The 27,195-nt window shown below is 33.5% G+C and overlaps 1 protein-coding gene across 1 annotated transcript in view; it reads right to left on the reverse strand.

The window, feature by feature from the left end:
* Positions 1 to 27,195, reverse strand: part of LOC110110449 (bromodomain and WD repeat-containing protein 1) — an 85,164-nt gene that overhangs the window by 46,270 nt on the left and 11,699 nt on the right. The window contains exons 5-16 of the mRNA XM_020841935.2: positions 13,110 to 13,219; positions 12,935 to 13,012; positions 12,604 to 12,710; positions 9,278 to 9,369; positions 9,065 to 9,180; positions 8,880 to 8,983; positions 8,733 to 8,810; positions 8,458 to 8,536; positions 8,022 to 8,190; positions 2,515 to 2,585; positions 427 to 507; positions 280 to 350 (exon numbers count right to left, since the gene is read on the reverse strand). Of these exons, the coding sequence (XP_020697594.1) occupies positions 280 to 350; positions 427 to 507; positions 2,515 to 2,585; positions 8,022 to 8,190; positions 8,458 to 8,536; positions 8,733 to 8,810; positions 8,880 to 8,983; positions 9,065 to 9,180; positions 9,278 to 9,369; positions 12,604 to 12,710; positions 12,935 to 13,012; positions 13,110 to 13,219 (1,156 nt within the window). The remainder of the gene's footprint in view (positions 1 to 279; positions 351 to 426; positions 508 to 2,514; positions 2,586 to 8,021; positions 8,191 to 8,457; positions 8,537 to 8,732; positions 8,811 to 8,879; positions 8,984 to 9,064; positions 9,181 to 9,277; positions 9,370 to 12,603; positions 12,711 to 12,934; positions 13,013 to 13,109; positions 13,220 to 27,195) is intronic.

Consider the following 27,195-nt stretch of genomic DNA (forward strand, 5'->3'; position numbering starts at 1 on the left):
ATTATTGTACGATTACATCGCACAAAGCATTTGCTAGTCTCAATCTTCTAGAAAATAAAATTCCAACAAAAGATAACCTTACCTTGCAATACAGTACAGATGTAGAAATTGAAAATAATAATTTGAAAACCACTGAAATTACTAACAAAAATGGCAGGAGGTGAATTTCAATAAGCACAATTGAGCGCTAAAATTTTTCAAAATGCACAGCATCAACATAGCAACAAATAAACAAACATGCATAGTCAAAAAATAGTAAAAATCATTTATAAAACTTACGGGGAAAACTTTCCATCAACAAGCTTAAATTGTCCAGTTTCATATATTCGTATCGGAGTCCCCTCCCAAATCTGAAAGTATAAAACAACTCCATTACATTATATCGACTCATAAGAATGATAAGGGAGATCATTTCAATAAACTTACATCCCATATTATTGTTTTGCCATCATAACCTGCGCTCATAGCTATCCGAGGGTTGAATGGATGAACATCTAATACAAAAGTCTGTAATATAAAAAGGACAGCACATGCACCAATCACTATACTTTTTTATTATGTAATTTAAAAGAAATTCTAAAAATCTTTTAACTAACAGAAACCCTGAGATTAAAAGGTAAAAATAATTAGTAATGCAAACTCCCCAAAAAAAAATATTTGGACCCTGCTTTTATAGGAGGACAAATCAAGTTTGGAAGTGACATCCACTTTTGCATGGGAATAATTTTGGTCATATCATCAAATGCTTATATGACATAACTCACATAAGTTTTTGTGTAGATTATTTTTGGGAGTATTATTTCGCCAAAAAATATATCAACAAGATTAATACGGATGCTAAAACATGGAAATACAAATAATGCATAAAGAAGCATATTGACAAAAACATTTTGGGACCAAAATCACTTGGACTGCGAACTGCGAGAAGTATTTATTCAATAACTTGACGGCATTAAAAATAGAATAAACATATTGAACGACAATTAAAAGCTTCTGAGATCACAATAACTATAACCTGATTCATTTTTTCATGGACCAACCATCCAAAATATGAGGACACCTAAAATAATTAGAGCATTGGCCAAACATTTTAAAGTAACAAGGTGTACCCTGTGTGCATGAAGCTCCAACCAAAAGAGTATGAGGGAATGATATATGAGGCTTTACTCTTACATTGCATGAAGGTGGTTTTCATGACTTAAACCCATAATATTTTAGGTCATAGAAAAATGACCTAAATGAGAATATTGCTCCAAGTCAACCTTCCATCTTTGGATTTGAATGCACAAGGATAAAATAATTATTGGATAAACCATCAGTTCCCTAAACCTAAAAGGAAAATATTATGTTCCGAACATAATTAGAACCTCTTTTTGCAAGCACCAATGCATTTAGGATCCATTTGAGGAAATTTTTCACAGCTTTGCTTTCCAAACAGCTACCATTGTTCTACATTGAAATAACTTTCTTGTTACTTGTAAAAAATTTTGTTAGTGAGAAAGTAATTGTAAAAAAGCTACTGCCCAACTTTTTAATAAAGAAAAAAAGATTATAATACCCATATGAGCTTTCCAAAAATCTATTTTTCCCACAATAATTTTTATAAACTACAATCACTCCAAATAGACCCTTTGTACGAGACTTTCATTGCCGCATTCCATCATGTAAAGGTCAAAAGGAAAATAATAAGTTGATCAATGACCAACTTGAGCAATTTAAGGACTTCACAATCCAAACATAATTTGACTTGTGCTGCATGCTTACGTCACCAAGATGGATGTGGGGGGGTGCAGGGGGAACTTATTTCAAATAGCAAAGTTTATGTTGGCAAAGAAAGGTACACCAAAAGAGTATAAACTAGCTCAAGATTAGATAAAACCAATAAAGACCTGAAGGCCAAGTAAAATCAACCATAGGTGGATCAAGAATAGAGATAATGGAGACCAACTTGTGTAGACCTAGCCTATAAGGATGTGGCAAGGTCAACTTATACAAAATTATCATGATTATTCGCATGAATTTGCATTAAAGAACTACAAGTTACATTAAGCAAGCAACTTAGAAGACGCATTCCTATATTCTCTCACCATTAACTACTGTAGCAATATAAAATCATATTTTTTTATTAAAATTTCATTTGTTCAGCCAAGCCCTCTATATGATTACAGTAATAATATGATATTATTATTATCTTAATGGAGACTAATTTTGAAAAGAGAAAGAAATGTTCCTCCTACTGGTTTTGAATAACACAATGCCGCCAAGCAAAACATAGCACGTCATTGGCCCTAAGAGACTATAATGGTATGCATGGCATGATGCAACTGTTTGGTTGAAGCGCATGTAGCCACCTCTGGTGAAAGAAATATTATTCAAAGGAAACCACACCTTCCTAACTTGAGATTCAACTTCCTTACAAAGAATAAATGTTAAATTCAAATTACTTTCCAGCACATTAAACAACATAAAACAGTTAAGTCAAACTTGAAAACAAACTACAATCAAAACACTTACTGATTCGGTATGACCAATTAATGAATGGACAAGACTTCCATCAGAAGCATTCCAAACGCATATTCTACAATCTATAGGAAGGAACAGTAAAGTTAATTCTGCAGAAGATTTGCCTCTCAAGCAAAATAATACACAAGTAATATCAAACCATGGTAGGAATGCATTAAAAACTTTAACACATGGAGCAAAACACATAGGATACGTACAAAAATTGTTGTATATGAAACAATTAACAGAATCTAGCTCACAAACATATGCAAAAAATCAGGATGGGTAGGAATTTCAAAAATCATTTAGGCAGTCCACACATAAAATCAACAGTCATGGAAGAATAGGAGATATTTTGGCATATACCCGAGTAAATAAGAACATACAAATGGATGTTACATTAGGATTCCAGTGAAGTTATATCAATTAGCAAATAAGAACAAGTTTTGCAACACAGATGAACACAGGACAGAAAATTGTAACACCATGAATGCTTGTATGATGCCTCAGCAGATAAAGAGCATATAATGCAAGGACAAATAATTATACTATTAAAAGGCAATGGTCTGAATCATAAGTGCTTACTCTTTGAAATTACTCGCCAACAAAACTTTCTTGAATTAGTCAAAGTATCAATTCCACACAGATTCCAAAACTAACATTCCACCCGCTAGTTTGCTGGCCAACTCGGTACACCTTTTAAGGGGTACCAAACAGCCATGGTCTAAATCATTATATGCTATAGCTCATTTAGCCATTGCAAGCAAATATCCAATTTTTCACAATTTTGCACTTGGTATGAGTACTCAACTTTGCTTTAACAGCTCTATTAATGTAATAACTGTTGTATAAAAATAGTAGTTTTGTGCATAATATATAAATCAACAACCTTCCAAAAAAAATTTTGAACCACTTGCTCTAATAGCCGTATTAATGTAATAGCTGTTTTATCAAAAAAAAGTAGTTTTGAACTTAACATATAAATCAACAACCTCCAAAAAGAAGTTTGCACCACTGAGATGCGTTTCCATGACTCATAGCTGCTAAGTTTTGAATTCCTAGTAGCATAATACAATGCCCAATGGTTGACCTGTTTTATAATGCGTAGTTAATTGGGATTCCTACAAATCAACAATCATAGACTCGAGTTTAATCTTTATAATGATTTGTACAATTCAAATCAATCCATCAAATAATGATGATATCAAATGACGACATAGATAAAACACGATACAAACATGGGACACGTCAATTATTAAAAATTTAGGATAAGGACATGATATTATAATTTTTATATTTTTAAAAATAGTGCATAAAAATTAAGTATAATATTAAAATAAATTTTGAAATAATAAGTCATTTAACTAGAATTTGTGCTTAAATGATTAATATTAGGATATCAAGAGTTGAGCATCGATGTCATGTATTAGGCATCAAGAGAAAAGACGACAATGCTGTCAAGAGTCGAGCATCGATGTTATGCAGTAAGTATTGAGCGTTGATGTCAAAAGGGTGTCTGTCTTCGATGTTTAGAGAGTGTTGGTCGACGATGTTAAGATGACGTCTGAAAAAAATGAGCTGTCAAGTTGTGGGTGTAAAAATTGCTAGCGTTGAGCATCAATGTTAAGACAGTCTCAAATTTTGATGTTGAGATGATTTTGAAACGTCGAAGTTGTAACGATGTCAGAGTTCAATGTTAAGATGACATCAAACATTGTTGTGGAACCAAAGTCATGATACGCAAAAGAGAAATGAAAATGAGAATATTCGATGAATGAGGTATTGAGTGCGAGCGACTGATTTGTGTTGTAGATAGGAAATAAGAAATTTAGTTTTTATAATTTATATAAATAAGAATTTTAAATACAAAAAAAATTATTTAAAAAAAATCATAAAATATTTAAGGCATGTGTGTCCAATTTGAATTTAATATTTTTTTAATCAGATAGGTTTTCGACATGTCCAACACGTGTCGGAGGCATGTCGGACCCGTGTTGTGTCGGACAATGCACGACTCTTTGAGAAGAAGTGTCGGTACATCATAAGATTATTACATTTCCTTTGAAGATGTGTACAATTAGACATAAAAAAATCTATCATAAAAGACATTTTAATATTATTTTTAAAGACATTTTATCATTATCATAGACTTATCCTAACAATTAGGGGTCAAGCTTATGAATACTTTATGAATTTGTATTTCATGTATTCCTATTGAGTGTTTTTTGAGGTGTTAAACATGTTCTAAAACCGCTTTTTGAACACATGCTACCTGACAATTACTTAGTTTTCTTAGTAATCATTGGATAGTACTATCTACAAGTCTGACAGGTACATTTTCTATTCTTTTTTATACATGCTCAAACTACGTAAGTCTATTGTCCACTTATCTTTAGTTCTATATCCATCATCTTGCTAATATAATCCTTCCTAAGTTATGCCAAACATCCAACTCTCATTCCCAGTGTGATCACCTTGACCAGCAGCAACCTTTTACCACTCAATACTTCGATTCATAACATTAAGTCGCCATGACATTTTTCTCATATCAAATAATATCATAAGTTCTTCTCTATTTTAACCACCCAAAAATAACTTCAGAAGTTATAATTTCATTTTCTTGCCCATTTTATCATATAAAAAATAAGATATTTAAACATCACCTCCCCCAAATACCACATATCCTAATAATACTGACTGAATACTACTGACCAATAATTTGTAATCTTGCACCAGCTAAAACTACATACCATATGCTTAGACTTTGCCTTACTAATCCCAAATGCTTAATGTTGCACATTTTTCTCCATTGCTCAAAAAAGTTATTTCAAGCTAACGTCTCATTAATTAGAATTATAACGAAGGCATCTCACTTCTAATGTCCTTTGTAAACATCTCAGTAGCAATACAAAAGAATATAAACTCAATGCCAATCCTTAATCATATGTTAATGTAAACTCCTTAATAAAATCACAATTACTTCTAATACTCAATACTTCATCATGCATATCTTTGATACACATTTTTCTCTTGAATGTAAATCAAATCAATAGCATTGTATTCAATTATTCACTTCCCAAGATTAATAAAAACCATATGAAGACCCTTCTTTTTGCACTCTATAGTAGTCCATTAATTGTTTTAACACCAAAATTACTTCCATAGTGAATCTTTTGGCATGAAACCAAATTTATTCTTCGATAGCAACATCATTTTTTGAAGTTCATGTTCCATTACAATCCTCATAACCCCATTCTAATAAGTTTTATTCCACTATAATTATCATAATCTTGAATGTCACTTCTATTCTTAAATACTAGTATCATTTTAGTCATCGAAATTCTATTTAAAATATTTGGAAACCAAATTAGAAAAAATATAACCATAACTCTCCAAAACTTCATAGATATCTCATCTAAAACTAAAGCTTACCTTTATTTATCTTTTTCATATATTTCTCCTTTTTTAAAATCAATTTATAATTCAGCTAACTATTTTGTTTACTATCTTCTTCCAAATATTTTGTCAATAAAATTAGCATTTCATAATTTTTCAAAGTAGAATTTTCATCTTACTCTGATGTCTTCAAATATTAAATATCATTTATAATAAATCTATTTGATCAAAGTCTCTAAACATTATATCTACTATTTTTAGCTATTTTATGTATCACATTGTCTCATATCTCAATACTTAAGACCCTATATAAATCATCAAAAGAAGTAAGCTTTGCTTTGTACATTATCCTCTTTGTAAGACTTCTTATTTTATAATCAACATAAGCCTAAAATACTATTTATCTTTTCCCACCATTAAATAGTATTTCTTTTCTTTAATAGCATCTTCAATCTCTTCACTCTATGACCAAGTCTCTTGACTAATGTATGGTCAATTTATAGACTCTAACAAACGAACTTTTATTTCGTCCGATGAACGCACGCAACTCTACGTTCGGCCGCCAGTAGAATCGCGCCACGCGTTTTCATTATTTACCGCGCGCCCCGACAACCCGACCCGGAAAGGATACAAGATTGCTCGGTATTGCTAGGTATTGGTCAATTTTGCTCGGCAATAACCAATACCGAGCAATACCGAGCAAATACCTAGCAATACCGAGTAAATACCGAGTTGTAACGAGTTTTTTCTAGCAATACCAAGCAAATATCTAGCAATACCGAGCAAATCCCTAGCAATACCGAGCAAATTCCGAGCAAATACTGAGTTGTACCGAGTTGTAAAAAAACTCGGTACAACTCGGTATTTGCATGGTATTGGTCTTCACAGAGCGGTATTTCTCATTTTTGCAAAGCAATACCTAGCAAATACCGAGCAAATACCGAGCAATACCGAGAAAATCGCGAACATAGCATTCCCATAGCATTCGTCGGGCCGCGCGGTAAAGGGTAAGAGCACGTGGCGACATGTTATTGGCGGCCGAACGTAGCTCTAAGTCCGGTCAAAGGACGTAATAATTGTTCCTCACAAACCTTCTGCAACAATCTTCTTCTCAATGGAACTATCTAGCTAATCCCACAATAGATTTAATTTTAAAAAAAAAAAACGTATGCTTAGTACATGACAGTTTTTTTGGGAAAGGGTGTAACCTTATCACAACTATATATATATATATATATATAATAAATGGATTCCTCCTTACGTTGAAGTGAGTATGAAAGAAATATCGAATGTAATCCAAATAAGTGAGATTTATGGAAACCATTACAGATCTATAAGCAGGACAAATTCAGGTTAAGTGGTGAATTTCAAGTAGTTTTTTGCCAAGTGCTCAGTAAAAAAACAGTAAATAATACAGCCTCGGAAGATTTCAAGTTGTGGAATAAAAGGAAATTTGATATTGTTTTCATGTTTGGAAGTAAAGAGAATAAACAAATAGATTACAAATTATAACAATCAACAAAGAAAATAAAGAAATTAAAGATATTTTCTATCACTTTTCTGATCACTGCTCCATAGTTAACTTTGCAACAATTTAATGTCTGCTTAGCAATTTCGAGGATATTCCTGTTTAATATATTTAAAGATAAGAGGAAAGAAAGCCAGCATGTACCACATCAAAATAAGCAATAGATGACCCAATTGTTTATCATACAGAACTCTTGCTTGGTACACATAGGTATAGACATTGCAATGCCATTAATAAGGCCACTTGGTCATAATCACCATGATGAATTTTTTGTTTGACAGCCGTTTATTAAGGTTGGTATTCTCCTAAAATTGGAACATTGGGTGCCACAATGAGGATATGCATATGAAAAATGTAGGCATGATATTTCTCACAAAGCACATAAGACACATAAAAATACTAACACATGATAACAGCAAACATTGAGTGCCACAAAGAGGATATGTATATGAAGAGTGCACATAAGGCACATAAAGTACTCACCCATAATAGCAGCAAGCACAAAACGATTATCTAAACTCCAGACTATCATGTTAACAGCACGAGTATGCACATAAAATGATCACAAAGCACATAAGGCAAATAAAATACTAACCCATAATAGCAGCAAGCACGAAGCGATTATCTAAACTCCAGACTATCATGTTAACACCACGAGGAGTAGGTTGAAACCTCTGGCGGGGACCTCCACGAGGAGGTTGGGGAGGCATGGGCGGTGGAGGAACTTTAAGATGGTATGCACGTGTCCAACGTCCAACTTTCCCCTGCCATGAGAATTAAGAACAATGCATGTGTTTATCATTCTAGGCATGTGAAATAATTACCTCAAGGAAAAAAATGTGTCAGTAAATTGTACACTGACTGGAACAGGGATAATATTGCAGGAAAGCTAAATTCTTTGGACAACTATAACATAGCTATGAAGTACAAAAGACTACCATTGTGAAAACAAAACAATGTATTACATTATAAAGGAAATTAGAGATAAAAATTAAGCACAAAGCTAACATAATTGAAATAAATGAACTCACATGAGATCTCCTAGATCGTGGAATCCAAATTATTGCACTGCCATCACGTGAACATGTAACTATGTTGTCATGAGTAAACCTAGGACATTGAACAGAAAAAACTTAGCACCAAACATCATCGACAACATCCCTAACCCAAATCTCTAGGATCCCTTTAAACCCTTCCACACAGTACAATAACATGATTAGCACAGCATGCAGTCCTTAATTGTCATTAATAGATCACATCAAAATACCCAAACAAAATATAGAAGCTAAAAGCCAAGATGACAGACCAGGAGTTTCTGAACTTTGGAATGTTATCCTCCTTCAGAGTATCAGTGCTGGAAAATTTAGAAGGCACAGCACAGCCACTGGCCAAAAAATAGTCACTCTTAAAAAACAATTAAAGACAAAAAAACTTTTTACAATAGTTGACTAACCTGAACTGTACATAATTCACATCATTTTCATGGCCTGATAACACATCCATCTCATGGTTCGGTTGATCAGAGTCCTCCACACTGTTTCGGCATGCATTCCACACCTGCAACCAATCAGGTTGTTGATAACTTCCATCATTATCCAACAACTTTCATTATTAGAAACTCACACCTGCTATTCATACCCTTGCATATGTGTCTGAGCTACCAGTAACAAATACAGTTCCACTAGCATTGAACGCGCAACACAAGATTTGATGACTTTGCTGAACGGCATTTGTTGAGGCATCATTCACCCTACCTAAAATCATCACCATAATTTAACTCCTTAATTATATAGTCAACTGATATTATATACAATCTAAAAGAAAAAAAAATAATTTCGTAAAATAGTTCACCTGTAGTATCTGGAGGCTTCGGAATATAAATTCGCAGGCTGAGCTGGGAGTACCTAGCATCCCAGATCCGGCATGTTCCATCATCGGAGGACCTATTCAAGTGCCCAAAGATGATTCAAAAAAAAAGAGGTGAAGTAGAAGGTTATTTTAATTGCATTTGAGGATAATAGACCCCAGTTTGATACTGAAATGCATCTAACATAAACCAACAAAGTGAATGATGATGCCAATTAAATTTAGGATGCTTCAAGAAACCTCAGAAAAACAATTGGCCAACTTCTACAGCATAGAATCCACAAAAGCCACCACTAATCATTAATCCTGGAGCTCTGGGTATGAAGAAACGAAATTCTAATAGAGCAAGAACGCACACAAAATTTGGAAACTGCCAGTGTCCTTATGCATTACATGACGTGACGATTAGGTCTCTATAAAAACAAATTTCAAATCCACTAAAAGTTCCAATATTTTACTGTTAATTGTGAATCGGTGCACCATGTTTATGGCAGGAATGACATAATGAACATATTAAACCTTGCAAACAATTCAAGTTTTTGTAGAAATTGCATTCAGTTCCCCTCTCCGTCTCACCAAAGTCGCAAGGATAGTAACACTAGAGAAGCTAACCGGCATGGCTGTTCACTGCTTGCCAATGCCAAGGAAGTTTCCAAAGCAGCATCAAGGACTCTTCATATCGCTCATAATGCAAAAGAGCATAGCACTCAGTCCAACACAACATTCCCAGTGTCTAGGATGAGTCCAAAACATCTACATCCCTCACTATGACTAGACGTGTTCCAATTCCTTTATAATTCGCACACTCTTGTGCATCACGTTTTTTTTTTTACAAATATGAACTAACAAACTTCTCCACTCATCTAACATCTTTTTAGTCTTCAAATTAATATTAAAAATTTTAGTAAGCCAAGAAATTCCTTCATCTCCAAGGCATTTCAACACACCTCTATTAGAATATCATCAAATACAAATGTTTTTTCACACTTTACTTCCTTTAAAGCCATAACTTCGATTTTACTAATATGACAATAAAACTAAAATCTTTATTTTTATTTTGGGTGCTAAGGTTATTAAATTTAATCGTATTCTCACAATCCTTATTAAAAAACTCATCGAAATATCTCATTCACCTATGTTGAATATCCTTTTCTAATAAAACAATTTTTTATCTTCATCCTTAATGCACTTCACTTGAACTAGATCTTTATTTCTTCTATCTCTTTGCTTGGCTAACTTATAAATACATCTTTTGTCCTCCTTAGTATCTAATATATTATAAAAATCATTAAAAATAAAATTCTTTGCATTGCATATTATTTTCTTAGACTCCTTACAAGTCCCTCTATATCTTTTCCAATTTTCTGAGTTTTTATATTTAAACCAATTTTTATAATAAGACTTATTATTTTTTACATTGTTTTGCACATTTTGATTCCACCATTAACTATCTTTACTATTAGGAGTTTTTACTTTTCAACTATTAATATTACTAGCTACTTATTCCATATAATATTAACATCTTCATCTACAATCAAAATTTTGAAATCTTGAATCTTACTCTTAAGAATATTTTTATTAGAGCATTATTTAAATGCCCTCATCTAATCCTAAGACAACATTTTATTTTATTTTTCATATTTCACCCCTTCATTTTAAAGACCAAAACTAATAAGCAATATTAGGTACATAAAATTTCACTCGGAATGATTTTACAACCGTTGCAATCTAAATGATCTATTTTTTTATAAGAAAGTAATCAATCTGAGTTTTACTATAACCATTCTTATAAGTAATAAGATGCTCCTCTTTCTTTTTTAAATAAGGTATTAGCATGCAAGTGATAATAAAAGGATTTGTAACAGTGAGTAGGAATATTTTGTTATAATGTAATTGTGGAAAAGTTCAAAAAAATCTTGAAAAAATTACGAACTAAACTATAATCAGCTTTTCAAAATAATATGTATACACATTAAAGTAGGTTCTCATTATGTGTAAATATCCTCTATCAAGTTCAAACATATTCAAAATGCTTTCTTTGAAAATCAAGAGCAAATAACTAAAACAGAAAATAACACTTTTAATGCCTTGAAAAACCTTTGAAAATGAAACCAAAATATACAGTTTGTCAGAAAAATTATTACATTGATTTCCAAATATATACACAAGTCATACTATGCGAAGAGAGCGGTAATCTGACTTGATCTCTAAATATATTAAACAAGCAAAACTTAAATATCTCTATATATCACATAGACCACTTTATCTCCCATTATGATGCCCCGGCAATCATCAAAGTAGTTAATTAAAAATGTAAATGACGATAATCATTCAACAGACAACAACATACAAAAAGGTAACAATGAGTAGGAATATTCATTTTTAATTTAACAGCCGAAAAGTTCATCCAAATCCCTAAAATCTTGACAAAATTAACAATTTAACTAAAAGTAACTTTTCTAGAAAGTATGAGAAATATTCAAGCAGGAACCTATGATGTGTGTAATTCTTCTATCAAGCCCAAACTTGCGCTTTTCGGGGTGTGTGTGTGTTTGTAAATGGAGAGTTCTTAATTAAAACAGACAAGTAAGACTTACCAAATGGCATATAATAGGCATCAACTCTCTTAAAAATTCAAGCATTTTATTTACAGCAAGACAAAAGGTTAGGACCTAGTAGGAAAGAGGCGGTGAAATGGCCTCAAGGTATTGAGAATTTCAGAAAGGTTTATTTGCACTATGAAATTATAGTAATAATTTGGGACTCTTCCTATTTCTCATTTTTTACTTGATGGAGAATTCTGATATACTAACCAACCAATTTCGTTGTTTTCAAACTTTTGGTGCCCCCAACACCCCAATTGGTTCAGGGTGAGTAGTGTATCTTTTTTCCAATATGATATTTTCTATTTGCAAATAAAATTTTCCTTATGCTTAGTTTGCTTTTCAATAAACCTTCCTTTCCCAATGTTAGGAAAAGGTAAGGTTGTTAGCTCTATTTCCTTTTTAGCATGTAATAGTTTTTCCCGTTCTTAATGCAATTTGCAATTCTTCAAAAAAAAAGCTGTCAAAAAAATTATTAAACAATTTAGCTGATAAGTGCTCAATCTTCTGTAAATTAACGTGTCAGACCAATTTGATGAAATACCAGAATAAACATTATAATGCAAGGAAAAACCGAAAAAACTTATTTTAGGTGACATCAATTAGCATTAGCTTAGGTGGTATTGCTCCCATCAAAATAAGTGCAAGGAAATGGGTTAAACTCCCATCATATCGAGTTGTTTCAAAAACAAGAACAAGAACAATTACGATAACAGCTGATAGCAGGAGCTTGGTCGTGGACTGAAGGCAATAGCAGTTACAGCTCCAGTGTGTCCTCTCAAGACTGAAATTGGTAAACCATCAGGCAAGCGCCACTGCATTCAAATAAGGTGGCAATTTATACCCAAATACAGCATATCACTTAAAATATGCATATAGTGCTGTATATAAGGAAAGTGAACACTATAGAAGGATCCAATACAAATAAATATGGATCATGCTTTCAGCAGAAGAAAGAATCTTAAGCAGGAGAAAGAAAATAACAAATGGAGCACAACCATTCTGAATTCATAAGTATCTACGGAAGTAAACAACTTACAACTCTGATGATGAAATCATTTGAAGCTGATGCGACCAATGCGTTATTTGAACTTACAGCCAAATCAGTAATGTCACCCTTTTGATGCAGAGAAAAAAAAAATCAGATTTCTTCTATCTCTGTGTGTGTGCGGTACAGAAAAATGGAACTCAAAGTATCAAAAAAATCCAGTCACCTCGTGTCCTCTACAGCTGGCAAGGCAGAATGCTGTTTCCATGGACCAAATTTTTACCAGGCGATCATCTGAGCCAGTAATTACATAGCGCCCCAATCGGTCAAATGTTGCTAAAAAACAAAAAAAAAAAGGAATTAATAAATAGTTATAATTATTACAAAGCTCTGATAGAAAATACTTCCTCAGTTTAACCATAAACTGATGGAAAATTTAGATGGGAGACTACTAAAGCAGTCAGTTATAAATATGTTATCCCAGAAGAAGTCACATGATCATAATTTAAGAAATAAAGATAAGATCCGTTAACCACTTGACCACACACCTCAATCCAAACACAAACGAAATAAAAGCAACAACATTAAAACTTTGTTAGGCAATGTTATGTTATTGTTATGTTGATAACGATTACATGTGAACTTGATGTTTATCTGAAATAAGATTGGGGAGATCTTGTGTTGACCAATATCTACCAACCAACCCGAAAGAAATATATAAATGAATGTTTTGAAGCATGTAAAAAAAACTTTGATCACATTTTTTTCATTTTTAAATCTTGCATGTGATTGTTGGGTTTGTGATTCCTTAAAGAGTGGTACAACTGTGACTTCTTAATTTCAAGGGATGTCATCTCAGTGTACCAATATGAGGCATAGATTTCTTAATTTGATGATATCTTTATTTATCCTATTTATCTGCATAATTTATAATGTACTTCTTAATGAACTTGATTTTATTTAAATTTGACACACTTTGCAACCACCTTAAAAATAAACGGGTTCCAAACCATCGGCACTAGTTCAGCCTAAGTCCCTCAACCAGCAATTATTACAACATGACTTGTAACTATCACAGGACCAAAACTAAGATCATAGGGCAAGATTAATTTCTAGGATTTGATTACATCTGATTTTTCTTTTTTTTTTATTGTCAGGTTTAAATTTCTCCTTGATTGATTAGAATTCATTAAATCATTACATTATTGTTGATCATTGGCTTATTTAGTGGTTTGTGATGTATGAATCATAAGATTCTTACATTACCTGCAAACATTACATCATTTTAATTGCATTAGAAAGCCCTAATCCTAAAATCGCCATGCATCAAATTGGAATTACAATTTTAACCACTATACAACAACAATTGAAAAAGTTTTTAAATAACCAAAATTAAATATATGATTCAATAGTTTTAGTTAAAACAATAATTGATAATTTGAAGCAATGTCTTCAAGGCACAATGTGATGTGCAAGACTTCCGTATTGATTAAATGTGCAAAGAACTATGCAAAGCAATGCTTTTATTAACTAGGGCGCCCATAACTTGTATATTATGCATACATATCTAATGTCCATAAAATACACATAATTAATCAATTTAAACAATTAATAATTTTTAGCCTATACAATGATACATTCAATAATTGTAAAATATGAGCTATTTATAAATGTTGAAACTTGGAAAAAATAAAACAGAAATATCATGTACATACATAATTTGAAGATGAACTTCAAAAGTGAAATGCCTTGCACAAAGACAACTAATGTTGCCCTATGATGAAATGCATTATGCAAAAACAATGTGGCGATTGATCTAACATATTTTCTGATTCCCAAAAATATAAGCTAGATAGAATAAAGTCTTTTTTCAAACTTCTTATCTAACACAACGAAAGAAAAATGTTTAATATCCAACATAAATAAAGAATACTAGAGACAAACGAGAAATTCAAGAAATGCATGAAAATAAAGTGTAATGGTTCTTCGTGTGGAGGAAAATCTACAAACGGACAATTGCCAATATATAACAGCATATGGAGCAAAAACAAGAGGCAGAGATGAGAAGTTTGAATGTTTTTACTGTTATGTTAACATGTCAAGGAGAAATCGTAGATGGAGACAAGAAGGATGAGCATCTACTCCTGTTGCTTGCTTTGCTAGACTAAGCTATCAACTACAGTTCTCCTTTCTTTTTTTTTCTATGAATTAAATTGACTAGTCAACTAGGCATGTGAGGCAAACCCAAAAGTCACAAGTTCCCAGCCCAAAAACAAGCCACAAAGAACCACAAGAGCTTTGTACGAGTCTTCTACAGGGCTTTCACACTCAAGTGACAAGCAGCACATGCTTTGCTTTCACACTTGAGAAAGACATACAACGCATGCTTTGCTTTCTCTGAGTTCGTGAGAAGGCTACAACACATAACTCTACTTCATGATATTTCACCTTTGAAGCACAATTAAATGCACGCTTTTAACAGCACTTATTTGAAGCCCATCAAATTCATGCACATGAACCTGAGGTGGATCGTGATCATGATGATGAGCCAATTCAATTGAATGTCAACATTGGTAGGAGACAAGGAAATAATTATGATATACTAGTTAGGGTTTTTAACAATGTTGTTTATAAAAATTATGGACAACAAGATTTTAATGTAGATTATGACACAACAAGAAAACTTGAAATTTGGGTATCTAGGGGGGGGGGGGGGGGGGGGGGGGGGGGGGGGAATCGATTCAAGTTTACACCCCATTGTATCTTTCTTCTCAATCAATGAAAAGTTGTTTTAGGTGTTTTTATGTTCTAAATATAAAAGTTGTAAGGTGTCGTTTTGTTTCATTTCTTGTGTTTTTTTGAAAGGAAGACGAAAGTTTATATGCAATCAAGCTACCCTATAAATTTTTTATTGCATCAATTTGGTATCAAAGCTTAGGTTTTTGTTGAGTCTTCTTTTCTTTTCTTTTTAAGTTTTTTTAAAAAAATGGATAAACATCAAGTTGAAGGTAGTCAAGAAAGTAAGCCAGGTAATCTTGAAGAAACTACTAGCCGATGGATTCTGACGCAAGGAAGTTCTACTAATCCCCTACAAAACGAGTTATATAAAATTCAATATCAAATGTACTTGTGTACGAAAAAATACGAAAAGAAAAAGCAATTTCTTCAGGCCAAATTCAAGCAAGAAAGAGAGATGATCCAGAGGAAGTATGCAGCCTTGATTCAAGAATTAGAAGTGGCGCCTTCGACTCGTCAGGAAAATTCTAAAGTCAACTCATCATGTGATGAGTCCTTTCAACCGGGGGAAAATTTGATGTAGGCAAGGGGAGGGGGGTCGGTTCATCCCCCCTGTGGCCCTTCGTTTCCTCTGCCTGGTCGGGTTCATCCCCCTCTGTTTTACCCCTTCGGTTCCCCTGCCAGCCCGGTTCTTTCTCCCTTGTGCTGGTTGTTCGTTGGTTGTGTCCTGCTAGCCTTTCGGGTGCTGCTCCCTTCGGCTGTCTTATGGCCTTCCACCTCCCCTTTGCTGATTGGGTATCTTAGGCAGATGTTTGGGCTATTTGGCTCCCTCTCTTCTCCTATATATAGTGGTTGTTTTGAGGCATTTTAGGTAGAGTTTTGTGGAGATGAATTGTTAGAGCTAAAAACATGCGGGTTTCTTCTTGGATAGCTTGCGAGCTAGTCCCCTTTCTCTTCCCCTCTCTATGAATTCGTCTTGGGATTCTTATCTACTTCTTCTCGCCACAAGTTTACACCCCATTGTATCTTTCTTCTCAATCAATGAAAAGCTACTTTAGGTGTTTTTATGTTCTAAATATAAAAGTTGTAAGGTGTCATTTTGTTTCATTTCTTGTGTTAGTTTCTTGTGTTTTTTTGAAAGGAAGACAAGTTTATATGCAATCTAACTACCCTATAGATTTTTTATTGCATCAAGCTTTTAAGCATTTATCAATTATGTAATGGATTTAGATATTTTTTTTAAAATGTCAAAACATTTATGATATGCAACAGTGAGATTCAAAATAATAAAATTTATTACATAAGCTGAAATTTATTTGATGAGAATGAAAAGATAAAATGAAAGGTTATGAAGCAAATCTATTACCAAATAGGCTGAAATGAAATAAATTTTAAAAGATAAATATTTGCCATTGTTTTATCATAATCATTTGCTTTAAGAATTTAATTCATTAAAACAAGCGACCAACATTGCCACTTAATAAATGGAAAATCTTGATAAATTGTTGTTGCATTTCTAAGATCATTGAAGGTCCTAAAACCACCTCTTAAGTTTAAGTTTATTTGAAATCTAATATCAAGAAAGTGATGACAGCTCACCACATGCAATCAATTAAGCATACTAGTTTCCTTACATTAAATTTTGAGCAGGTGTTAAAATTTTGTGTCTAAGGAGGTTACTACATATTCAAGAAATGTAGCAGTGTATCATTTTGTCAAAGCAATCAAGTCTGGTGCACCTACTATGTTTAAAAATAGTAACACAAGAATAAATAAGAATAATAATGAAAAATAATTTGCATCTACATTTAGGCCTAAGATTTTTAAAAAGGCTCATTTTAAGCATCATCAAACTGTTCATTCTACTACCATTCTACTACCGAGTGTACTAGTAAGAACTTGTTTGTAAATATGGAGGAAGAATGAAAGCAATGGTTTTGATAATGTTTATGAAATTAATGAGAAAATTAGTGGTTCTTATGATGCTTTATTTGATAATTCTTTGAATGTCATGTGTTGCATCGTAGCTCCTCCTAAGAGTGAATCTAATTAAAAGAAAACTAATTTTTTCAGATTATTTCAAAAATGAGAAACTTTGAAAGATTATAATTAATAGTGGAAGCTACATGAATGTTAAGTATGCCCATCCTAGACTTCATATGAATTTCAAACTTGACAAAATCAATAATCATATAAAAGATAACATGGGTAGAATAACTTATGTTTTTATGTCTAAGAGTTGTTTAAATCCGATTTGAATTGGCTACATAAAATGATAGAATCTAATGCGATGTGTTAACCATGGTTATTGCTCATGTATTTTGGGTAGACTTTGGATTTATGATTTACACGTTACTCATTTTAGAAATTCTAATATATATACTTTTAAATCTATAACAACAAGCTTTTATCCCACTTTGTGGGGTCCGCTACATAAATCATTTTCTCAATTATGTCCTATTAAGAGTCAAATTCTCATTTAAATCTAATAAAAAGGTACTTTTTAATACTTTCTAATCATGCATTTTTAGGTCTACCTCTACCTTTCTTGACATAGGTCAGATATAATATATATATTCTCCTAACAAAGTCATCGGGAGGCTCACGTTATAAGTGACCAAACCATCTAAGACAACTTTCTCTAATCTTATATGCCACTGGAGTTACTCCAACCTTTCATGTGTATACTCATTTCGTATTCTAAGTGTAAAACCACTCATCTACTTGAGCATTCTCATCTCTGCAACACTTAACTTAATATTATGCTTCTTTTTTTATGGCCAACATTCTACGTCATAAAGCATTACAGGTCTCACCACCATCTTATAAAATTTCCCATTAAGTTTGAGAAATATTTTCTCTCACATAATAGGCCCGATGCATTCCTCCACTTACACCATACAAGTTGAATTCTACTAATAATATCCACATCTATTTCACCACCGCTTTGAATAATAGACCCAAGATATCTAAAACATGCTCTCTTTTTTTATGACTTGATCACCCAATGTCACAATCCCACCATTGGATCTATTATTAAAATTATACTCCATAAATTCAGTTTTAGATATACTCAAACGAAACCTTTAAACTCAAAGGTTGACCAACATAATTCAAGCTTTTCATCAACTCCCTCTCTAGTCTTATCAACAAAAAGCATGCACCACGATACAACCTCTTGCAAATGTCTCATAAGAAAATACATGACTAATGGGCTTAAAGATGTTATTGATATAATCCAACTGAAATATGAAAACATTTGGTCAAACCACCTTGTGTATAAACACTAGCAATAGCTCATGTAGACACATCCTTAATGAATTGAATATAAGCATTATTAACTCCTTTCTTTTCTAAAACTCTCCATAGCACTACTCTAGGAACTTTATCATATGCTTTCTTTAAATCAATAAATATCATATGTAAGTCCTCCTCCTTACTCTCTCTTTACTTCTGCAATAAACCTCTCAGCAAATGTATAGCTTCTATAGTAGACCAACCCAACATTAATACAAATTTATTTTAAAAAACATTAGCATCATGTTGTAAATAGTTTTGAACCTACAAATTCACAAAGTGGGGTCTGAATCTACATAAGTATCTAGTGCTCCAATTTAGTAAAAAAAAATCTTTGGGTATTCTAAGGAAACATGAATTTGAAAAAGAGAATACGCAGTAATGTGTGATCTATAACTTAGTAGTTGTTGAGTTGAATTGAATAATATAATACATGAAATTGTTACATTATCTACTGATGTTAATCAATTATTGATTGATTTTAAACCTATTTGTCCTGGTGAGCTTCTTTAAGGATATACAACATATGATTGATTTAGTTCAAAGATCACATTACCTAAACTACATCATTATTAGATGAATTCAACATAACTTATGAATTTAAAAGAGTTAATAAAGTGCTTAAGAAATGATTTATTAGGCAAAGCATGAGCTTTTGTGATGTATCTGCTTTGCTTACACCTAAGAATGCTGAGAGTTTGTATATATGTGTGAAAAGATTATAGATTTTCTTTACCTTATTTAGATAATATTTAAAATATGATGAATTGTGCTGTGAAATTTTCTAATATTGATTTAAAAAGTGGCTACCGTCAAGTTAGAATCAAGGAAAATGATGAACAAAAAATTACTTTTAAAATCAAAGATGGATTATGTAAAATGAATCAAATTTATGAGTCATATAATGACTCCATAAGTAGCGAGTAATCGAACAAAGGCTTATAAAAGTTACAACAATTTCAAAAAACCAATTTAGTTTCATGCCAAGAAAATTTATTAGGACAACAATTTTTTACCGAGATAATTAATGATGAATCATGAAGAACCAAAAACAAATTCATGCAATTTTTATTGATCATGAAAAGGAATATGATCGAGCATTACAAGAATTGATGGTGTGTTTTAAGGAAAAAGTGTTTGCATTATTAGATATATTTTTGAAGGAGCACTTACTAGTATTATTAAGAGTTTTCAAAAATTATATGTTTGCATCAAAGATCAGCATTCAGTCTATATCCTTTCTATAGGTTCTTAAGATGTTTATAAAAGATACTCAAAACGAAGGGCCTTGCTGAATGCTTTGTAAATGAAATAGTTATAATTAAAGAGACATCTACTGAAATAACAAAAAAAATTAGAATAGCTAGGAAAAGTTTAAATATAGAAGCCTTAGAATTAGTAGAACAAAAATTGAGCATAGGGCACAATGAAACAAAAATATCATTCAATGTTATTAGATGATAACTAGGGATGTGATAAGTTTAAATATTTTAGATTTACTATATAGAAGAATTGAGATAGAAATGAGAATATAAGTTGTAGAGTAAAAGACAGAATGGTTAAAATGAAGAAATGCCTCAACAGTTTGTTTAATGAGAAAATATCATGGAGGCTTAAAGTTATGTTTTATAAAACTATAAATATGTTGATGAGAAAAGGTAATTTTGTATGGATCCAAATGTTGTGTTATAAAAAATTCATCAATATCTAAGTTGTGTAATAAAAATGAGAATGTTAAGATACACACGTGAAAAAATTAAAATAGCTAAATTTAAAATTAAAAAAAAACTCTGGAATAACATCTATTAAATAAAGTGACTGAAAATAGACATGTGTGATTTGGGCAAATGCAACAAAAAGTAAAAAAAAATGCACTAATTATGCAAATTGAGAAAATTAGGGTCAGTGGATTAGAAAACATAAGGCATAAACTTCATATTACATGTATAAAAGTTATTAGAAAATGAGGAATCCTAACACCGACCCCATATAAATAAATTAGGAAAAGGCTAATAATGAGTTCCCAAAAGAAATTAGGATATAGACATGCTAAGTGGGTTGAGTTATATAAAATACTTTTCTGTCCATAAATGTTCTGATAGAACTGAATTAATGTTTGAGAAGACTTTGTGCCATCCTAGTCCCTAGATACAATACACGTTAAAGAAACAAGATTTGATCATATAAAGGAGGAAAATGCCACTGGTAAGGTTTTGGTGAGATTTATCAAAGAGTTTAATAAATCTTCTAAGGTTAACAAAGATTGCATGCTTAAAGATATTTATTTATCTGAGGCCACTTATTTTTCATCTTTAAAAGAATTAGATTTTAGATACAAGTTGACGGTGATGTTTAATATATTAGTAGGTGTAAAACTATTTTCATAATTGAGGATAAATATTTCTAACCAAGTCTAAAGAGGGATGTGGCATGTATTATTTTACAATATAGGACTTTTTAGATTTTTTTTTTTTTATATAGGACTTTTTAGATTGTCAGATGTAGGAAACATAACATAGGGTTTTATACACTTCTACCAATTCCTATAAACTATGAGAGGACGTTGGTACAGACTATGTATTGGATTTACCACAAACTTCGAGGAAAAGGGATTCTATTTTTGTAGTTGTAAATTAATTTTTCAAGATTATCTCATTTCACACCATCAATAACGTGTAAGAAATTAAATAAAAAAATGCATGAAAATTTAAAAGTTTCAAACTCATTAGAACTAACACTTACAAATTTAAAATTTCAAAAAAGTATGGTATTAATCTAATTTTCAATGTGTTTGATATAAATTTACTTCATAAGCTTGTCAATTTCTTGGTTTCTTCTCGTTTTTACATCCCTCCTTAAAAGTCCCAAATAATCCTTTGTCAAATGCTTTTATACATATTATTCTTTAGGCTATTTTAGATAATGAGATTATGACCAATGTCATTTGTAGATTTTAGAGATATGGTTCAATAGTAAGAAAAAGCAGACTTGTGATGACTCATTGATTACTATGTCAGAAGCACAAATTTTGTAATTATTTATTTGTTCAGTATCAAATGTAAATTCGGACCCAAATTTGACTAAGACGGGTAGATTTTATAAAAAGCTATATGTTTATTCCAATAGGAAGTGTCGCATGAAGAAATTATCTGAGAAGAGTTTATTTATTTTCACTACTTGATTTCTTTTTAATTTTATTTTATAATTTTTTATAGTTTGGAGCATACTTATGATTATGGTTTAGGGAAAAGGCATATATGTTATTTCTAACGTTTGGTTGGTCTATATGGTTGGTTGGAGATAAGGTTGACCAGGTTCTTGGATTTCTATAAGTTCAGCCTTAAATTCAATTCAAGTGCTACCTGCGATTCCTACTAAGGTCGTCATTATAATGTATTAAAGGTTTAATTCATCAGAGTCAATTTTTTTCTAAACTAAGAAGATTGGTGTTGGACTATTAAGTCCTTAATTTTTCCTGAGATTGTGGCCACTTATGCGTGCTCCATTATATGGCACATGATTCCCAAGTGTTGTTGTTATCCATTCTTTTGGTTGCATATTTCTACAATCTTCATTAGACCACTCAACTTGCTGTCATCTATTATTTGAGTATTGCAACCTGCAATTTTCTATTTTTACAAGATTTCTAGTGGGCTCAGGTTTTATTCACACGAAAAGAAATTAAAAAAAAAAAAGTTATGTCTCAATTTAAATTATTGATTTTTGTAAATAAAGTTTAAGTGTGAATTTGATGTTTATATGAATCGGATTGGGGTTAATCTTGTGTTGACCATTTCTGCTATCATAAGGATGATCAGTTTAGAAATAAATGTTCAAAGGATCGTAAATAGAAATTAAATTGAATAAAAAATTCCTCCCAATTTCAATCTTTTGTGTGCTAATTAGGTGTGATTCTTTCAAGGGTGATATAAGTGCAACTATCATATTTCATTGTGGGCTCCGAAAATTCGGCCCCGGCCTCCCCGCCGCGTGATTTCTTTTTTATATTCGGCGAGGGAGTTTTAACGAACTAAGTTCCGAGGAAAATTTTGGAAGGCATATGGGTTTGTAGATAAGACACTACCCAGAGATTTCGCCCTCATTTTGCGAGGACTTTATGATCTGAGTTCTGGTTTCCTATAGGCGCAAGCCCCTATAGTTAATTACCCCTCCCGATCACGAGAGAGAACTTTCGATTAAGGCTAGTCGTCAATTAGATACGTATAGAGAATACGTGTATCTGGCATATAGTAGCAGCATAGGTTTCGGATGTTGGAAAATGGTTGGAAATTGAAGAGTTGGGTTTGGAAGATTTGGATTGGGATATTTGGGAAAATTTTATATTTAAAAATAGAAATTTCACCATCTAGCACTTAAAGCGGATAGTGGGGGAATGGATGATGGACCCGATCAAGATCCCATGGTTCCGTCGTCCCGGGCCATCATGGTCCCTGGTCTACTTAGTCAGAGAAGGTAGTCGACCCAACCTGACAGAAGGATCCTTGTCGGCAACCATGGGTTGCTTCTTCCAAGAGTACCTTGTAGACCTAGGATGAATATTTGTCTAAGGGGACAAATTTAAATCCACCTTAGCTAACAGAGGGCTTTGTGCCCTATCAATCATATCCTATTGATTCATATCTCAAGGATTTAACGCCATTAAGGAGCGTATTGGCTCTGGCCATAACCGCTATCTGTGGTGCCATTTGGCGGCAAAACCACTCGGTTCAGAGGGCCCCGGGCCATAACCGTTTACCTGCAGTGCCATTTGGCGGCGAAACTGCCGGTTAGAGGACACGTACCACGTCCTTACTGACAAGAGATTGTTTGAGAATGGATCCTAGTAATATTTTCGACTAGGCATTTGGCTCTTTGTGAGCTAGAGTTTATTTGAATTTGTCCTCTCTCTCTCTCTCTCTCTCTCTCTCTCTCTCTCTCTCTCTCTCTCTCGGAGAAAGCCCGAGAGCTCGGTTGGATGAGCTCGGGAGAAGGAGGTCGAAGGGTTGCAGCTTGGAGTCGGGTCGGCTAACTGGAGGCGGAATGGAGGTCGGAATTGATCGTCTGCTTGGGCTCGGTTGGTTTTGACAGACGAACAGGGATGAGAGAGGGAGAGCGAGCGGGAGGAAGAGAGGAGCTTGTGGTCGTGGGATCTGCGAATGGGAGAGAGCCGAGCTGTGAACGAAAGCCTCGTTTGGGTCGGTATTTAACGACGCGAATGGGGCAGCGATCGAGAGCCGAATTTCAGCAGGAATAGCGGGAGAAGCGACTGATTCGGCGCTGATGTACAGTATCTCGGCGGATCTTCGGCAGGATTCGCGAGATCCAGGCGGCAGAGGTATGTTGTGTATTTCTATTTTGCTTTCTTCTCTCTCTTATTCCTTTGGGTATAGCATGAAGGTCAACATTCATAAAAAGTCATCTCCTTACACCGACATAAGACATGGATTTCATAACTAGGTGATTTCTATCATTGATCATATTTCATCTACATAATATGTTATTGGTTTGCTGTTACTCTTGATTTTGTTCAAATTTAAGATAACAGCTGATTTATTTATGATTATTGAATTATAATTACTCATCGAGTTGCATGGTTTGAATTACTAATTATTTCATTCATAATTAATTTGATCATTACATTATAAATGGGTTTTAATTCTCATATTTATTATTTGTATTTAAAGAAAGCGTTTAACTTATTAGTAGTTTTTTTTTTTAATCTAGAAATCATAATGATGTGATACGTTCAAGAATTGCACATGAAATTCATTAAGAATCACAAAGTATACCAGTATAAGATTAGAGTATCGTAGGTTAAGGTTCAAGAATTTTCCGTTGTCAAAATGTTATGATAAGTAATTACAAACTAGTTGTTTAGACACAATTAATGATAGATCTCCAAAAGTATCACAATAAAGCAAATGCGGAAAATAATAGAATCCCACAGCTAATGTCTAAAAAGTTCACAACGAGTTACCTTGCTCACTCACACTCAAGTAGGGCTTAGCGGGAGAAGGTCTTTAGCAAACTCAACGATGCCACTAAGACGGTAGCAACACCAATGGCCTTGATCCACGGAGAGGTTGACGGTGACGAGGATGGCGTGAATGCTCGACTGTCGATGCTGCAATTGCAGCTTGGACGTTGGCAGTCGATGACGCTAGCAAGGGTAGGAACCACTCGATCCAAATAATCTTCAACGGTAGCGTCGTCTTCGAATCCCACGTCAAAGAAGGGGGATCGTAGGATATTAAGGTTTCTATCGTCGTTGAATACTAATCCCCACTCAAACTCGGGATCCGCCATGCATGCTTGACGTAGGAGAATCTTTCCCGAGAAGAGAGGAAGATCGTGGTGTGGAGAGAGAGAACACTTGTAGTTGATAAGGTGGGAGAGGAGGAGATGAGGCCGGCGGGAATCTCAAGGAGAGAGGGTGGGAAGTCGGCGGGTGCAAGAGGGGGAAGGCTAGGGTTAGGGGAAAATAGGTGGGATGATTGTAGCAAGAGGTTTACTAGAATCTGAAATTAATCTCAGGTTTTAGTAAATTTGGAGGGAATTATTTGAAACGAATTTCAAATTTTAAATGTAATTAATGGGAGTTAATGGGCAAGTAATGGAGCCCATCAAGGAGGTGGCCGGCGGCAAGCTTAGAGGAAAGGAGGGGGTTTAAAATCTTAAAACTGAAAATTAATTTTAGTTTTAAGTAATTTATGAGAGAAAATTTCTGAAATCAAAGTATGATTTCAAAACGGTCAAGGCATTAATCAAGCAATTAATGGGGAATCTCAATGGGAGGGGCAGGCGGCATGCTTAGAGGAGGAATAAGGGATTAGTGGAAGAGGTTTCTAATTTGGGATGATGACGTGGCAATATGTTTCATAACTCCAATTTAAATCAAATTGAAATTAAATTCCCTCAATAAGACTTTTGCACATTGGAGTTCCAAATTAGGAAAGAATTTGAAATTTCAAATTTGAAAATTGTGTAGGGAAGGGGTTGGACGGTGAGGGGAAGTTGTCGGCAAGGTGGCCGGTCGGGGTTGTGGTGGCGGTCGGCGGCGGGTTCCCAAGGGGCGGCGGCAAAGGGGGGGGGTGTGTTTCTTAAAGTGGAGGGGAAGAAAATGGAGGAAACTACGAACGCGATGATAGAAGAATTAACCACGAGTCGTTGACTCTTCCAAAGACTGGTGGGCCTTGCGATTTGCTCCCCTTGAGCTCTCTCCCTTCTCAAGCGCTCATGCAAGAAGAAGTAGAAACAAACACAAATTTTTCATTCAAATATTCATTAGTCTTTTACATAGCATGAGACCACTATATATAGGTCTCCCAACATAAAGAAATAAAAGTAATCAAATGCCCTTTGGGCTACAATAAGACAATACTCTCCATAGGGGTAAACTGGGAAATGAAAATGCCAACTAAATAAAACATAAGATACATCAAAAGTAAAGACTCTGAATAGTAGCCGTCGATCTGCGCTGTCTCCGGCGATACACATGCTTGAACCTCTGATCGATGTCCACATCACATAAGGACCTCACATGATCCAAATATAGCACATCTTTCTAGTTACATTAGAAAATTCTAATTATAAATTTACATGCATCATGTGTTTTGTCATTAAGGGCCTATTTGGGATAACTAGTTCACATCTTTGCCTTTTAGATCGCTGTTATACTTCCATTTAGCTATTATTTTCTTGCTACTTTATAAAAAAAATTTGTGATAGTAAGCTGCCTTTTACAACGCGATCTACTATAGTATGATAGCTCTAGAAAGCTATTATCTGACTTATTCAAAAAATAAAATATTTATAAACACTCAACTTACAAAAAGTTACAATCACCCCAAATGAATCCTGTGTGAAATAAAAGTTATTATTACTCGACTTTCACCAGCTACTCAGCATATGGGCAGTCCAAGGTCATGAGCCATAGAGAAGGTGCATATGCAGTATAGCACCTATCATGACACATTTCTAATACATACCAAAACACCGAACTGTCAAGATTTTGAAATGAAAATTTGCTGAAAAGCATTACAAAACAAGGAGTTAAACTCGCTCACAGGAATATGGGAGTAAAATCTAAGCCCTAGGCATCGCCAACAAACATTCTTCAAAGTCAACACTCGAACTAGGATGCTGCTAGATAAAGATTACCCTCATTCAGGCCCATGACCACAAGAATGGACCACTTTGATCACCATTACATTCAGTGAGGCTTCTAGATCACAAGAGTTGTTCTCTTTGTGAAAACAAAAGAATGTTTAGACACTAAA

This window comes from Dendrobium catenatum, unplaced genomic scaffold (genome assembly GCF_001605985.2).
Source record: "Dendrobium catenatum unplaced genomic scaffold, ASM160598v2 fragScaff_scaffold_1470, whole genome shotgun sequence".
NCBI classification, from domain to species: Eukaryota; Viridiplantae; Streptophyta; class Magnoliopsida; order Asparagales; family Orchidaceae; genus Dendrobium; species Dendrobium catenatum.